We start from the raw sequence: 14,588 nt of genomic DNA on the forward strand, positions 1-14,588 counted from the left end.
AAAAAACTTGATGTCTGACTTTGACTGTAAGCATTCTCTCTCTCTCTAGTAGACTTCTTTCTAGCATCTAGCAATGTCTAGGAGTGTGGCTCAGTTCAAGGAGGCGCGTGTGTCAAACGAAACATGAGACTTGAGAGAGTGGAGTTCACGGCCAAGAGATAAGAGTGAGAGAATGTGGATGTGATCTAGTCGAGACTTGTTCCTCTCTGGATTCCACTTCATAGCTTATTCATGAATGATGATGAATTTATCAAAACTCTGTTTCTTTTCTCTTTCAATGGATCTAATAATCTTTAGATTCTAACTATATACACTTCACTATAAATACTTGAGAATGTAAAACTACACAAGAATGAATCAAAACTTTTCCAAAACAGATACCAAAATCTTGGACTAAACATTAATGTGGAGGTAGAGCCATTACATATAAGCTTTCTAACACTGGTGGAACATCTTATTAATGATGTAATGTGGTTTTTTGAGCAATTAGAAAACTATAGTTTGCTTTTTTTATATGTGACAAAAAAAGGTGTGCTATATCATCTGTCTAGTGTTCCATTGTTTGAACAGCTTTGGCTTTAGAAGCTGGAATCAATTTTGAATTCAGTGTCTTCTTTTTACACTTGATAACACAAAATCAAACAGACCATAGATCAAGAACTATAATGGATCACTGTAGTAAAGAGTAATTCATCCTCTCCCAATGACGCCGTTTATTATAAACTTCGTAAAGCCCAGCTAATGAAACTAAGGCCCAATAGTAGCTGAAACACGACATCGTTTTAAAACGGAGCGTAAAGAATCTTTGAAAGCAACCGTTTTTACCTAACCTTAAAGCACCACCTCAAGTCTCCTTTTCATCACTCTTCTTCCTCTGCATCATCAATCATCTTCTTCTCCACCAAATCCTAAACCCTAAACCAATGTATCAATCCATGAACCTATCCGTCTCTTCTAACTTCACTCAACGATCACTCTCCGAACCAAGACTCCGCAACAAACCCCTCCATCTCAAGCCTCCCCGCGTCTCACCAGGCCCTGAATCCGACCTCTCAGGCGCCAAAACCCTAACCGAGAACCTCATCTCTCTCCTCAGATCCGTCCCCGACTGGGCAGACGAGATCAAAGAGCGTGGGATGCAGCAGAAACGCACTCTCTACACTCACGAGAAATGGGTCGAACACAGGAGCTCTCTCCGCCATGTACACCACTTGTTCTCTAGCTTCTCTTCGCGAGTCATACTCTCTCTGATCCCTCCTGTCTTCTTCTTCACGTCTGTTGCTATCTTCATCGCGAGCTATAACTCCGCCGTGGCGTTGGACTGGCTTCCTAGCGTCTTCCCTATTCTGAGATCCTCTTCTCTGCCGTATCAGCTCACGGCTCCTGCTTTGGCGCTGCTTCTCGTGTTCCGCACGGAAGCTTCGTATTCTAGGTATGAAGAAGGGAGGAAAGCTTGGGTTGGGATCATTGCTGGCACTGATGATTTAGCTAGGCAAGTGATTTGTTCTGTTGATGGCTCTGGTGATGAGTTGGTTATTAAAGACTTGCTTCTTCGTTATGTTGCAGCTTTCCCTGTGGCTCTTAAGGTAATGATTAGGTTGTATCCATGGTTATATCGGCAAACCGGTCGTAACCGAAACGATTTTCTTAATCATCTAATTTTAGTATAAATATGTTAAGTTAAGTAATATTGTTAGTACAAATCCAATTGTCTAAATTCTTTTGATAATATATCTAATTCAGCAAAATAATTATATAATTAAACCCCAAAAAAACTAAAATATCTTATATATAGATATAAAATAAATTAATAATTTGTGGACTTGTGTAATGTGATTCTTGTGCAGTGCCATGTTACTTATGGTTCAGATGTGGCAAGAGATCTCCGGAACTTGATTGAAGCAGATGACTTGTCTCTGATTATTGAATCTAAGCATCGTCCTCGTTGTGTAATCGAGTTCATTTCTCAGAGCCTTCAGCTGCTGAAACTAGACGATACCAAGAGAGATTTGTTGGTAGCTTTCTTGAACCATTTTGCTATCATTTATGAACCATTTGGCACCAACACACATGTTCCTTCCTTGTGGTCACTGCTAGGAATCAAAGATGCTACATTTACATGAAGGCATTGGAGTGTGTGAACAGCTAATGGGCATCCCTATTCCTCTCGCTTACACACGCTTAACCTCGAGGTTTTTAGTCTTTTGGCATCTAACTCTACCAATCATTCTCTGGGATGAGTGCCATTGGATTGTTGTTCCTGCTACTTTCATCAGTGCTGCTTCTCTCTTCTGCATAGAAGAAGTACGTGATACCCCTACTCCTCCACTCTCATACTATTATAATATTTTCATCTTCTTTTGCTTATTAAAGGTTGAAACCTTTCAACGATGCAGGTGGGTGTTCTTATAGAAGAGCCATTCCCTATGTTGGCCTTAGACGAGCTTTGTGCTCTTGTGCATAGTAACATCCAAGAAGCTGTTAAATCTGAGTCTATCATACGTAACCGGATCGTTGCAAAGATAAGGTTCCACGAAGTCAACCACTCATCAAATGGTCGGCACAGATCTTAGTTTAGCTTTGATGTTTACATATTGTATAGAAACACTTTATACGAGTTGCTAGGGGAATCTGTATAGCTTCATCATCAGCTAAGTTTGATCTTCTACTAAAAATTACTACATTGTTGGCAATGTATACAACTTAACATACACTAATCACTCAATGTGGTTGTTTGCAAACAAGAACTGATTACACAAAAGTTACCTTCTAAATTAACTGTGTTCCAGGAGGCGGCAAAAAGCTATGCAGCTTCTGCATCTTACACTTGAGTTCCTCTAGTTTCTCCAACTCGCCTTTGTTTGATAAGGAGGTCTCTAACATTCTAAAGACTGGTTCGCTCACGCATCTTCCTCTCTCCACAGTCTGCCTAGAGCACTCAAATGCATCATCAGCTCTTCTTCTTGCACACAGTGCAGTGGTAAGGAGTTCCAATGCGTGACCATGAGGGCAATACCCTTTCTCCAGCATATACTTCCACAGGTCTAGTCCTAAGTTAACTTCACCATTCTGACAGAACAGCTTCATCAGCATCACCACCGTTGGTGTTTTCGGAACCAGAGATCTTCCCTTCATTTTCTGGTAAAGCTCACACACCCCATCAAACCCAAACTCTTTAGACTTCATCATTCCAATAAACACAGAGTGGAACGTTACACTGTCAGCCTCAATCCCCTTCTCTTCCATCTCCTTCATCAACACCATCGCACCACTCACGTCTCCACATCTCATAAGCGTACTCATCAAAGCGTTATAAGCTCCACAATCAACCTTTAACCCTCTCTCAGGAATTTCATCGAACAGTTGGCGCGCTTTCACCTTATTCCTCACCACACCAGCTCCATGAATCAAAGTAGTAACTATCTGCAACGTAACTTCAACCTTCCCACGACCCATCTCTTCAAAGAGCCTCAACGCTTCCCCAAAGTTCCGTTTTTTACAAAACCCATCGATCCTAACGCCGTAAGTAACGGAGTTAGGCTCGAATCCACGTTTCACCATCTCATGATAAAAAAGCTCCGTCGCCGTAACATCACCAGCTTCCTTAAACCCCAGAAGAAGAATGTTCATCGTCTTCACATCAGGCTTAAACCTCGAATGCAACTTCTCGAACACCGATCTCGCCTCCTTCATCTCCCTCTCCGCGCAGAACGCTCGTAAAAGGACATTGAACTCATCGACGCCAAACTTCTTCTTAAAAATCTCCTTCTCCATCCTCTTGAAAGCTGATAAAGTCTCCTCGTACGATCCAAATTTCGCGACTTTACAGAGAAGGATGCTCATCGACTTGGACGTCAGCAGGAAAGGATACTCCTTTCGCACTTCCGCCATTAGAGCCCAAGCTTGGTCGAAGTAACGCATCCGAGCGAGAATGTGGAGCGTTTTCTCGAAGGAGTCGGAGGTCGGGGGAGACGATTCGGGGGTTTTGAGCGAGTACTTGAAGAACTCGAGAGCTTTGAGGCCGTTGGAGTGAGCGGCGAAGAGACGGCCGAGGACTTCGGAGACGAGGGGCGGTGATAGTGATGATAGAGGGATGTGCTTGGCGAGAGTGGGTTGGATCGGATGATTTGGGAAGGGGTGGTCATTGATGATCGTTGTGATACGTTCGATCTCTGTCGCCGGAGCAAGGAGAAGACGATACGAGTCGGAGGTAGCTTTCTTAAGCATTTTCACAACCGGAGGAAATAATTAAGAAGAAATGCGAGAAACCTAAAAGGAACCGTCGTGGCCGGTACGGTTTAATTGATTCGAACCGAACCGAACCAAAATCAAATCGGAAAATAATTTAATTCGAATTTGGTTTATATTGGTTATATAGATAAGCAGGAGCTATATCGTTCGCCGTCGGTATTAGTGGGAGAGAGAAAGTTCCTTTGACGGTAGCTCAAGCTTCTTTCTTTTTTTATCGGGTATGTATGTTCAACCCGCGCGAAGATTCGTGATTCTTGCTCGTTTATGTTTGGTTACGCGTTTTTTTCTAGATAAAGCTCAGTTATTTAGGGTATGCACGTAAGTTGTTCGACGATTTGCCTGTCAGAGTGTATAGATTCTTTGTTGATTTAAATTTTGACATATAGTTTGTGTGAAGAGAGGAGTTATAAGTGTATCAACTTAGAAAAATCTATCCTTGTTACTATTCTCTCATGACTGTTAGGTTTAGGGAGTTAGAACTTTGTGAAGAATGTAGAACTTGTTAAGGTTAACTTGTTGGCATACAACTAGTGATTTAACAAGAGCTTACTTATGCTTCTTTTTTTCTTACTGCTGTGAGTAATGTAAGCAGGAACTTTGGTAGTGGTGGTGGTGGTACTCTAGTTGCAATGACAACGGAAACGGCAAAGAAGAAGAGAGCTCCACAGATTCGTAAGACGGATACGGCACTAAAACTTGTAAGAATCGGAAGTTTTAATTTTTTTTCTAGAAAACCATGTTTGGATTAGCTTCTTTACTTGCATTGATATATTTTGGTGTCATCTTATGGCTCTGTGTTTGCTCGTTTTCCAGGCTGAGAAGTGGGTTGCCAACATGTCGACGCCTGCAGAGGATGATCCTACTGAGGCTCAACAAGAAGCTCGACCACCCAGGTGAAGCAATATTTATTCTTTTACATGTTGATTTTGCATTTCGTTTGCGAATACAAAGCTGAATATAAGTATTGTTTAACACCTTGCATAGGCTTGGACTTGGTGCTAAAGTGTCACGTCAAATGAAACGTAGACCCTCGGACGACCCTCTTGACCAAAAACTACAAGCCAAGTTTGATGCAGGGAGAAGAAAACAGGTAAGAGCTGAGGCCGAGTCCGCTGGTTCTAGCAAAAACGCCGTTGATGAGAGTGAGGATGATGATGATGATGAATCAGAAAGCAAAAGCCAAGCATTCGGAAAGAAAAGACAAAACAAAAGTACGCCTCGTTAGTATTTTCTGATGTAGTATACTTCAAGTCATGAGCTTGTTTGTTTTTGGTTACATTGTTGGTGAAGAGCTAAAACCTTATAATTTCAATTCTATTGGAAACATGATTGAATTATTTTTGGGTTAGATTTGGTTTGGGTTCTTCAGATTGGATCCGTTCGGATACTTCACAAGTTTTAATTAGGATTTCAGGACTATCTTTTTCGAGTCGGATTTGGTTCGGTTCTTCGGTTCTGGTCATTTTGTCCAGCCCTATTACCACTCTATAGCTCATACTCATACAAAACTCTCTTGGCTACTGGAAAGCAAAAACATAGTATTGAAGTAGAAAATTATTCAAGTCTTTGCCAATGTTAAAAAAAAGCTCAGGTGGTGCCATTGCACTAGAAAGGTCAACTAGAGATCTTTGACCTTTGCAGTGGCAGTGAAACTGTACAAGATAGACAAAATCTTAAAACAAAGTGCCTTGTCACAAGCTGTTGCTGTTCTGTTCCTGCATTGGTTCAGCCTGAACCATGTCTCTGCAGCTTCTGATGATCTCTTCTATTAGATCACCAAGGATCAATTCACTCGTGCCGGAACCAATCCAACCAATATCAAACCGGAGATCCATCCAGCTTCCTGCTTTACCCATGTCTTTCTTCACTATCTGATCTAAAGTGTGAGGAGAAGGCAAAGGCAAGAGATGCCAGTAAACTCCTTCTTGTGCCACTTTAGCTGCAACTTCCATGTCTGAGATTAGCTGGACTTCAGGTTTCAGGAACGTAATCCAAGGGCCAGGATTCAGTTCATTCTCACAGAAGTCCATAAGAACTTCATTGATACAGTCGTTGAGGAGATTCTTATCGTCGCAGAGCTGTGTAGAGCAGAAAGCTATGTCATCTGTTGATTCTAGGTCAAGAAGCTGTTCAGAGTAAAAGGGTCTCGTCAAAAGCTCTTCCCAGCTCAAGCCTGAGGATTTCACAACGGCTTTAATGTATGCAAGTGTCAACTCCTTGTCATCCATGCTTGTTTTGAGATTGTTGGGTTTGTCTTGTTTTGGAGAGTCAGCTTCGTCGAATCTTATGCAGAGTGGTTGTATCCTCTTTTCAGCTGAATGTGAGTCAGAAAAAAACAGTAAGAAACCAAGTTCAGAAGAATCAACCCTCTTATTCAATGCATGCTGATCATACTAATATATCTTATCGTTTATTTTATTAATTATTTTAAATTTAGATAACTATTTTTCTTATTTTAAGGAGTTTTTATGGTTTTCTTATATATAGTCTTATGGTTTTATCTAGTTTATGTTAAGCTAATAAAATTTAACAATTTTGTCTTTGTACATTGCTTTCGGTAAATCTACAGAGATCTCAACGAATTTAAAAAGAGTGTTTCCAGACATTCCAAGACTACATACCTGAATTGAATCTTGTGCTTGTTGTTGGACTACTCTCATCATCTGTAAAGAGAGTTTCCAGGACAGATACTGGACTTAACTTTCCCTGCACATCAGTGGCAGTTTCTCCGTCTTCTTGTCTGGAAATGGAAGAGCTGGTAGTTTCAAATATTGGTTCTATCTCTGTCTTCTCAGTTTCCTTCACATGGTCTGAAAGCATTGTGGGAACAGAGACATCTATGGTGAACAATGTCTCATCATCTTTATCTGAATCTTCACTGCATTGCAGCATCTCTGGTACCTCGGTTGTTTGGCTTAAAGTGCTAACCAAATCATGCGTAGGGATCAAACTAGGGCTATCTCCGGGTGATGAGAACTCAGGGAGAGAAAGAATCTGCCCCAAGATTCTTGGTACTTCTTTATCTGGTAAGTTCACATCTATATCTCCATTTGCAAGCATCTCAGACAAGTGTTTCCTTGCTGCAATATACAAACCAGACATAATCTTCTTTGAATCTTCGCTTGTTCCTTCACTACATAACGGTTCTTCTTCTTCATCTGAAACATGCTTCCCGGATTTACTCTGTATCTTTTCTTGCACGCAATGGCTCTTATCAACATGAACATCACATGACTTCTTTCCAACGGAAGCTTGTAATCTTCTTTTGAGTAAACCGATAATAAACCGGGAAAAGATTCTCCCGGTTTTGGACTTGTTGCTTGATGAAGAATCAACATCCAAGCTATTTGGAGTAGGTCTCAAAACAACAATTGTTTTTGTAACCTGAGATGTTCTGTTTCTCTTCCTCTCTTCTGATCTCCATTTCTTGCTGAAGAAGTTACACTTTCTTTTAGGTAACAACACAGCCTCTTGTTCTTCTTCTACTACTCTCTTGGAATCTCCCAAGCTTTGAGAATCTTCATGTGAAACCTTCTTCTTGAGGAGTGATTCTTCTTCAGAATCCAAAACATGAAAAGCCTCCAACAAGTCCTTACAGCTTTGGATCTCTCCTTGTTTCTGAGCTATCAACCGTTTGATTATCTCTCTGAACTTTTCTTCAGATTCATCCTTAAAAGCCTTAGCCTCTACATGTTCATCACCAGCAATAGAAACATCGATATCCTCTTCAATAAGTTTCTGAACACTCTCATTAGTACCTGCATCAGTTAGTTTATATATTATAGCAGAAAGTAAGTAAGAATCTTTAAGACAACATGTTTAATGAAACCAAAACCTGCAAATCTTTTGCTTCTATGTTTCTTTTCCATCAAGAGACGCTTCTGATTAGATCCAAAGATGCTGATGAACATCCACATACATCCTATTTGATTTATCCCTTCTCTTCTCCCACAATTTTTCTCCATAAAACAGTTCACACTACAATACAAGTGGTAAAAGAAACTGTTAATACAAGCAAAGAAAGTGTTTCAAAAAAAAAAAAAATACAAGCAAAGAATATATCATATCTGAATAATAAGAATAATAATTATAAATAATCATAATTTGGTATAGTGGTTGAAATCATCATGCAGTGATCTGTTAAAACTCTGTTTTCATGATTTTTTTTCATCAGTCACTCACACAAATGCATTGTGTGATTATTACTGTTTTGAGTGATATGCAAGTGAATTTTTTTATAAAGAAAAAAAAACAAAAAGAAGAAGAAGAACAAAGATTAAAGAGTATACCTTTTAGAATCTGATCCTATACTTGCTGGAAGAAGATTAATAAAAATCCATTTTACAACTTTTTAGCTGTTTTCCACAAAAAAGATGATAAAGACCTTTTTTTTCACCGGACTTTAGCTGAAATTGCGGCTTATTTGTTGCGCAAATTATGATGAAATTAAGAAGTAACGAACGCTCGAAACACGAGGAGGGAGATGTTGAACACACAGTGTTCTTGATTTAGCAGAAGACCCTGCTGTTTTCTCTCACCAGAAATATGGAACCACTCCTCAAGATTAATAGAAAAGGAAAGAAAAAAAAAGAAATGTGTTATAAAATTTATTAATATAAATTAGAGAATTTCAAATCTCTTAGAAACACAAAGAATTATAAGAACAACTTTTCTTATTAGCTTTAGAAACTACTCAAAACTAAAGCTCTCAATATGTTTCTCTTAGATCATATGGAACACCTCTCCATTAGACCTATATTTATATGAAAGACAATTCCCTTTAACATGTGGGATATGGAAAACACAAACCTAACCTAAATAGAAACTTCCTTTTCCTATTTCTAGGTTTCCTTATTGTGTTTATCTTAACATATTAAACATCTAATAATATGTTAAGTTTCCACAAGCTTGGAATTATCCAACATTCACCCCCTTAATTCCAACTTGAATTAGGGAGATCAATTTCTTGAACTCCGATTAAGCTCCTCATTTGCTTGAACATAATCCTTGCTAATGGCTTGGTAAGGATGTCGGCCTTCTGCTCAACACCCGGCACATGCTCCACTTCGATATGCCCGTTCTCCACACACTCACGAATGAAGTGATATTTCTTGAGTACATGCTTACTCCTTCCATGGAAAACTGGATTCTTGGTTAGAGCAATGGCTGATTTGTTGTCGATCCTAAGCTTGACTCTCTCGCCTTCTTTGCTTAGTATCTCACTCAACAATTCCTTGATCCATATAGCTTGCTTCGCTGCTTCTGTTGCTGCCATGAATTCTGCTTCGCATGATGACAATGCACCCGTCTGCTGCTTCTGCGACGTCCAAGTAATCAGTGATGAACCGTAGTAGAATGCATGTCCTGACGTGCTCCTCCCGTCATCGAGATCAATGTTGTGACTGCTGTCACTATAACCAACGACACTCCTTGACCCATCTCTCTTGAAGAACAGACCGAAGTTTGTTGTTCCTTTCACATACCGCAGTATGTGCTTGATGGCTTGTCCGTGAGAGTTTCTCGGATTGTGCATGTATCTGCTAAGAACACCTACTGCGTAACACAGGTCGGGTCTTGTGTGAAGCAGATACCTCAAACATCCTATGATTCTTCTGAACTCGGTAGCATCTATCTCTTGTTCATCTTCAGCTTTTGAGATCTTCAAATTCGCCTCCATTGGAATTTGAGTTGCGTTACACGCTTCCATCTTTGTGTCACGCAGGATTCCTTGAGCATACCTCTCTTGTTTTATTCTGATTCCGTCTGCTCCTTGAATCACCTCTATGCCAAGGTAGTACGTTAGCTTACCTAGATCTGACATCTCGAACTTCTTAGACATCTCCTCCTTGAATTGCCTAATCACCTTAAGTGAAGTCCCTGTCACAAATAGATCATCAACGTAGATGGCAATGATCAAGACGTCTCCTCCTTCAGTCTTGCAGTACACTGATGGTTCCTTCGTGCACTTCTCAAATCTCATCTCCTTGAGAACCTGATCGAGTTTTACATTCCATGCCCTGGGTGCCTGGCGTAACCCATACAAAGCCTTGTGTAACACATATACTCGATCCTCTTCTCCTTTCTTTTCGAAACCTTCAGGTTGAGTTACATACACTAACTCCTTTAGATCTCCATTCAAGAAAGCGGTCTTCACGTCCATGTGATGTATCTCCCAACCGTTCGTTGCTGCGAGGGCTATTAAGAGTCGAATGGTTTCAAGTCTTGCCACTGGTGCAAACACTTCGTCGAAATCTATTCCTTCTCTTTGTACATAGCCTTTTGCCACAAGTCTCGCCTTATACTTGCTCACTGTACCATCCGCCTTTCTCTTGATCTTGAAGATCCACTTCAACCCTATGGGTTTCACTCCAGCCGGTCTATCCACAAGTTTCCATGTCTTGTTTCTTGTGATAGACTCCAACTCGGCCACCATCGCTTCAACCCATTCTCGTACGTGTTCAGCTTCAAAATAGTTCTCTGGCTCGCCATCCACTGTGAGCAACAGCATTGCACTTTCTTGATCTGCAAGTAACACATAATCATCGAGATATCTTGGTTTTGTTATGGTTCGGCCTTGTCTGGTCACCAGCGGTTGACCTCCACCGTTTTGGTTTGCATTGTGATCCGCATCTTCTTCTTCTTCCTCATCTTGGTTTATAGCTTCCTGTTCATGATCCTCACCTTGATCATTACCTTCTTCTATATCACCCTCATGTGGAAGCTTAAGCATGCTCGGTTCACAATCATCTTGGTTTGTTGTAGACGCCCAGTCCCAAGCTTTCTCTTCATCGAAAATCACATCTCTACTCACCATCACCTTCCTTGTGTCTGGATCATAAAGTCTGTAGGCTTTGGAACCCGGCTCAGTTCCAAGATTGACCATACTCTTTGATCTCTCATCCAACTTCTTCAGATAAGGACCAGTGATTTTCGCATGAGCTACACAACCGAATATCCTCAAGTGCTTGATATTTGGTTTCCTCGATGTAAGGCACTCGTATGGTGTTTGATTCTTCAAGGCTTTTGTAGGAACTCTGTTGATGAGGTAAGTTGAATGTCGTACAGCTTCACCCCACAAGTAGTTCGGCATCTTCATTGCCTTCAGCATACTTCTTGTCATTCCCATCAAGGTTCGGTTTCTCCTCTCCACAACACCGTTTTGTTGAGGTGTGTAAGGCGCGGTTAGGTGCCTTTTAACTCCATTCTCTTCACAGAATAGATTGAACTCAGCTGAGGTAAACTCTCCTCCTCTATCGGTGCGAAAGGTTTTGATGGTTGACCCGGTCTGCTTCTCTACACTCTCTTTAAACCTTTTGAATCGATCGAATACCTCACTCTTCTCCTTCAATAGCATAACCCACATATACCTAGAGAAGTCATCGATCAATACAAAGACATACTTATTATTTGCAGGCGTTGGTGGTGTGATTGGACCACACAAATCTCCATGCAATAACTCTAATGGCTTTGTCGCACGAAACATGGCTTTGGTCGGGAATGACTGTCTGATCTGCTTTCCTGCGAGACATGCGTCACACACGCTTTCTTCGTGTGTTACACACGGCATTCCTACGACCATCTCCTTCCTTACCATGTTGTTCATCACTCCATAGCTTATATGTCCTAGTCGAGCATGCCACCTCCATGTAGCATCTACGTCCCTGACATGTAAACACTCCGGGTAGCTTATCTCCATAGGGGTCTTGTAGAGACGGTTTGGAGATCTTGTCACACGAACTAGCAACCTTCCATGCGAATCTGTGAGCGTTAAGTAGACATCTTTCATGTTAACCTCACATCCGTTCTCTGTTGCTTGCCCAAGACTCAATATATTGTGCTTCAGATCGGGTATGTAGTATATGTCCTTGAGTGCCTTCTTCTCTCCAGTCTTGCACACAAAGGTAACCACACCCTTTCCTACAATGTCAACACACGATCCATCACCAAACTTCACCTTCCCTTTGGTGTTGAGATTCAAACTCGAAAAGAACTCCTTGTTCCCTGTCATGTGATTGCTCGCTCCATTATCCAAATACCAGACACTTGCATTGCCTTTGTCGATATCAAGATTCTTCGGAATCACCTTATCTTCATTCAAAAACACCACCTCGTGTACATAGAGTGCATCAGCCTCTTCTGTCTCGTTTAGGTTAGTTTCTTGATTCTTCTCTGTCTTTTCGGGACAGACAGTTGCGTAGTGACCAGGCTTGTCACATCTCCAACATATCAGCTTTGAACGATTCTTCTTCGAGTTGTTATCTTCGGTGTGTGACGCACGGTTTTGGTTGTGTGACCTACCTCGACCTCTGCCTCTACCGTTCCGTCCTCTTCCTCTACCACGGGAATTCTCATAGCCCCTCTGACTATGCTCTTCATTGTTCGAAAACATCAGCTTCCCTTGGTCTTCTTTCTGAGTTTCTTCTCCTACACGCTCCTCGTACGCCTTAAGCCTTCCTACTATGTCTTCAAACCCCGTCGAGTTGAGATCTAGGACTTGCTCAAGTGATGCTACGATCTGGATATACTTGTGTCTTGGAAGACCCTTCAAGAACTTCTTGACCATCTTGGATTCTTCTATGTTTTCTCCCAACGAGGTTGCTTTGGATGATAGGCCCGATATCTTCCCCGCGAAGTCATCGACCGTATCTGAATCATCCATCTTCAACCTGTCAAACTCCGCCATCAACGTCTGAAGTCTCGCCTCCCTTACACGATCAGCTCCTAGGTGTCGCGACTTGATGGCGTTCCAGATCTCTTTTGATGCGGTTTGTTCTCCCACCTGGAGAATCAATGTTTCGGGAACAGATTGAAACAAAAGAGCTATCGCAACATCGTTCTTCTTTTGATCATCTGAACCAGGTTCGATTGTGTCCCACACTTCATGAACACGTAGTAGAACCTTCATCCTCATCGACCAAACTGTGTAGTTTGTCGATGACAACATCGGACATTGGATGGATGTAGATCCAAAGTCCTTCGTGCGTGGAGCCCTAGTCACGTCAGCCATCTTGCCGTCGCGATCTCTTGTTCACAAGCACCAGGATCTTAAGCTACAACTTAAGCTTAGATCGAGTCTCCAACCTGAGGCTCTGATACCAATTCAAATCTCTTAGAAACACAAAGAATTATAAGAACAACTTTTCTTATTAGCTTTAGAAACTACTCAAAACTAAAGCTCTCAATATGTTTCTCTTAGATCATATGGAACACCTCTCCATTAGACCTATATTTATATGAAAGACAATTCCCTTTAACATGTGGGATATGGAAAACACAAACCTAACCTAAATAGAAACTTCCTTTTCCTATTTCTAGGTTTCCTTATTGTGTTTATCTTAACATATTAAACATCTAATAATATGTTAAGTTTCCACAAGCTTGGAATTATCCAACAGAATTAGGTATAAAGTCACACAAATTTAATAAATTACCAGAAAAAGGACAAAAACTTAGATTATGACAAAGTGAGGATCAAGTCTTTTTGTTAGTAGTATTGTATTTGTTCACTTCAAGGTACGGCAGCCATTGGAGAACTCACCAATAACTGTATTTTGATATATATGCATACACTTTTTTTGCTGTCATTGTATATATATATGTGTGTTAGTGCATTCACGAGACTGTAATGAATGTGTTATTTATATTAGATTATTACGTATATGTACGTACTATTATCTATAGGAGAGATAAGGTTTGGTGAAGCTGAAGCAGGTAGGTTATGGTCCTCTACAGGAGTCGCAACTAGGAACGTACATCACGAATATGCCGGGAGTAGAGTAGTAATTTCAATCGTGACGGGAATTGCAAAGTCAAAATAGTTATCAGAAAATTAGGAAAAAAAGAGAGATTAAATGAAGAAAAAGTCGAAGATGACATATTTTCATGCAGTCTCCACTATGAACACATTTTGCTGATAAATTGTAATATTACAATTCATATTCTGGACATAATATATAAGTTTTGTATTAGTTAGTAAGCTGAAGTTGATAGTTTAAATGTCTTAGTTCTCCTATTCACCAAACCTAGTTTATCTAGATTTTAATTCTCAAACCTAGTTTATCTAGATTTTAATTCTCATTTATATGATGAAAGTACTATAATTACTATACATAAATTAAGTTCGGATTCTAAAAAAGGACAATTGAATAGCACTTGCCAAACTTTATTTATGATACGACTTTGACGTGTACTATAATCGGCATAATGTGAAAATATTCAACGATGTTCAGCTTTGATAATTTTGACAACTAATAGCTAATCACCTACTCATATAGTTTGAGTTTTAATATTTTTATTTAAATGCAAATGAAAATATTTTATGTTTAGAACTTTATTTC

The 14,588-nt window shown here is 40.4% G+C and overlaps 4 protein-coding genes across 4 annotated transcripts; 2 read left to right on the forward strand and 2 right to left on the reverse strand.

Moving 5' to 3' along the window:
• The first annotated feature begins 189 nt into the window (after positions 1-189).
• Positions 190-2,693, forward strand: LOC103841959 (UPF0187 protein At3g61320, chloroplastic). The gene is made up of 4 exons (XM_009118550.3): positions 190-1,586; positions 1,848-2,015; positions 2,098-2,304; positions 2,397-2,693. The coding sequence occupies exons 1-4, from the start codon at positions 924-926 to the stop codon at positions 2,571-2,573; spliced, it is 1,215 nt and encodes a 404-aa protein (XP_009116798.1). The 5' UTR covers positions 190-923; the 3' UTR covers positions 2,574-2,693.
• Positions 2,648-4,274, reverse strand: LOC103841958 (pentatricopeptide repeat-containing protein At3g61360). The gene has a single exon (XM_009118549.3). The coding sequence runs from the start codon at positions 4,225-4,227 to the stop codon at positions 2,770-2,772; it is 1,458 nt and encodes a 485-aa protein (XP_009116797.1). The 5' UTR covers positions 4,228-4,274; the 3' UTR covers positions 2,648-2,769.
• Positions 4,275-4,375: 101 nt separating this feature from the next.
• On the forward strand, positions 4,376-5,599 carry LOC103841960. The gene is made up of 4 exons (XM_009118551.3): positions 4,376-4,469; positions 4,844-4,949; positions 5,065-5,144; positions 5,236-5,599. The coding sequence occupies exons 2-4, from the start codon at positions 4,881-4,883 to the stop codon at positions 5,474-5,476; spliced, it is 390 nt and encodes a 129-aa protein (XP_009116799.1). The 5' UTR covers positions 4,376-4,469; positions 4,844-4,880; the 3' UTR covers positions 5,477-5,599.
• Positions 5,600-5,769: 170 nt separating this feature from the next.
• LOC103841961 lies at positions 5,770-8,838 on the reverse strand. Its single transcript, XM_009118553.3, has 4 exons — positions 8,541-8,838; positions 8,087-8,229; positions 6,873-8,009; positions 5,770-6,565 (listed from the first exon to the last, which is right to left on the reverse strand). The coding sequence occupies exons 2-4, from the start codon at positions 8,214-8,216 to the stop codon at positions 5,943-5,945; spliced, it is 1,890 nt and encodes a 629-aa protein (XP_009116801.1). The 5' UTR covers positions 8,217-8,229; positions 8,541-8,838; the 3' UTR covers positions 5,770-5,942.
• Between the last annotated feature and the right edge of the window lie 5,750 nt (positions 8,839-14,588).

Source organism: Brassica rapa, chromosome A09, assembly GCF_000309985.2.
Source record: "Brassica rapa cultivar Chiifu-401-42 chromosome A09, CAAS_Brap_v3.01, whole genome shotgun sequence".
Lineage (NCBI taxonomy): Eukaryota > Viridiplantae > Streptophyta > Magnoliopsida > Brassicales > Brassicaceae > Brassica > Brassica rapa.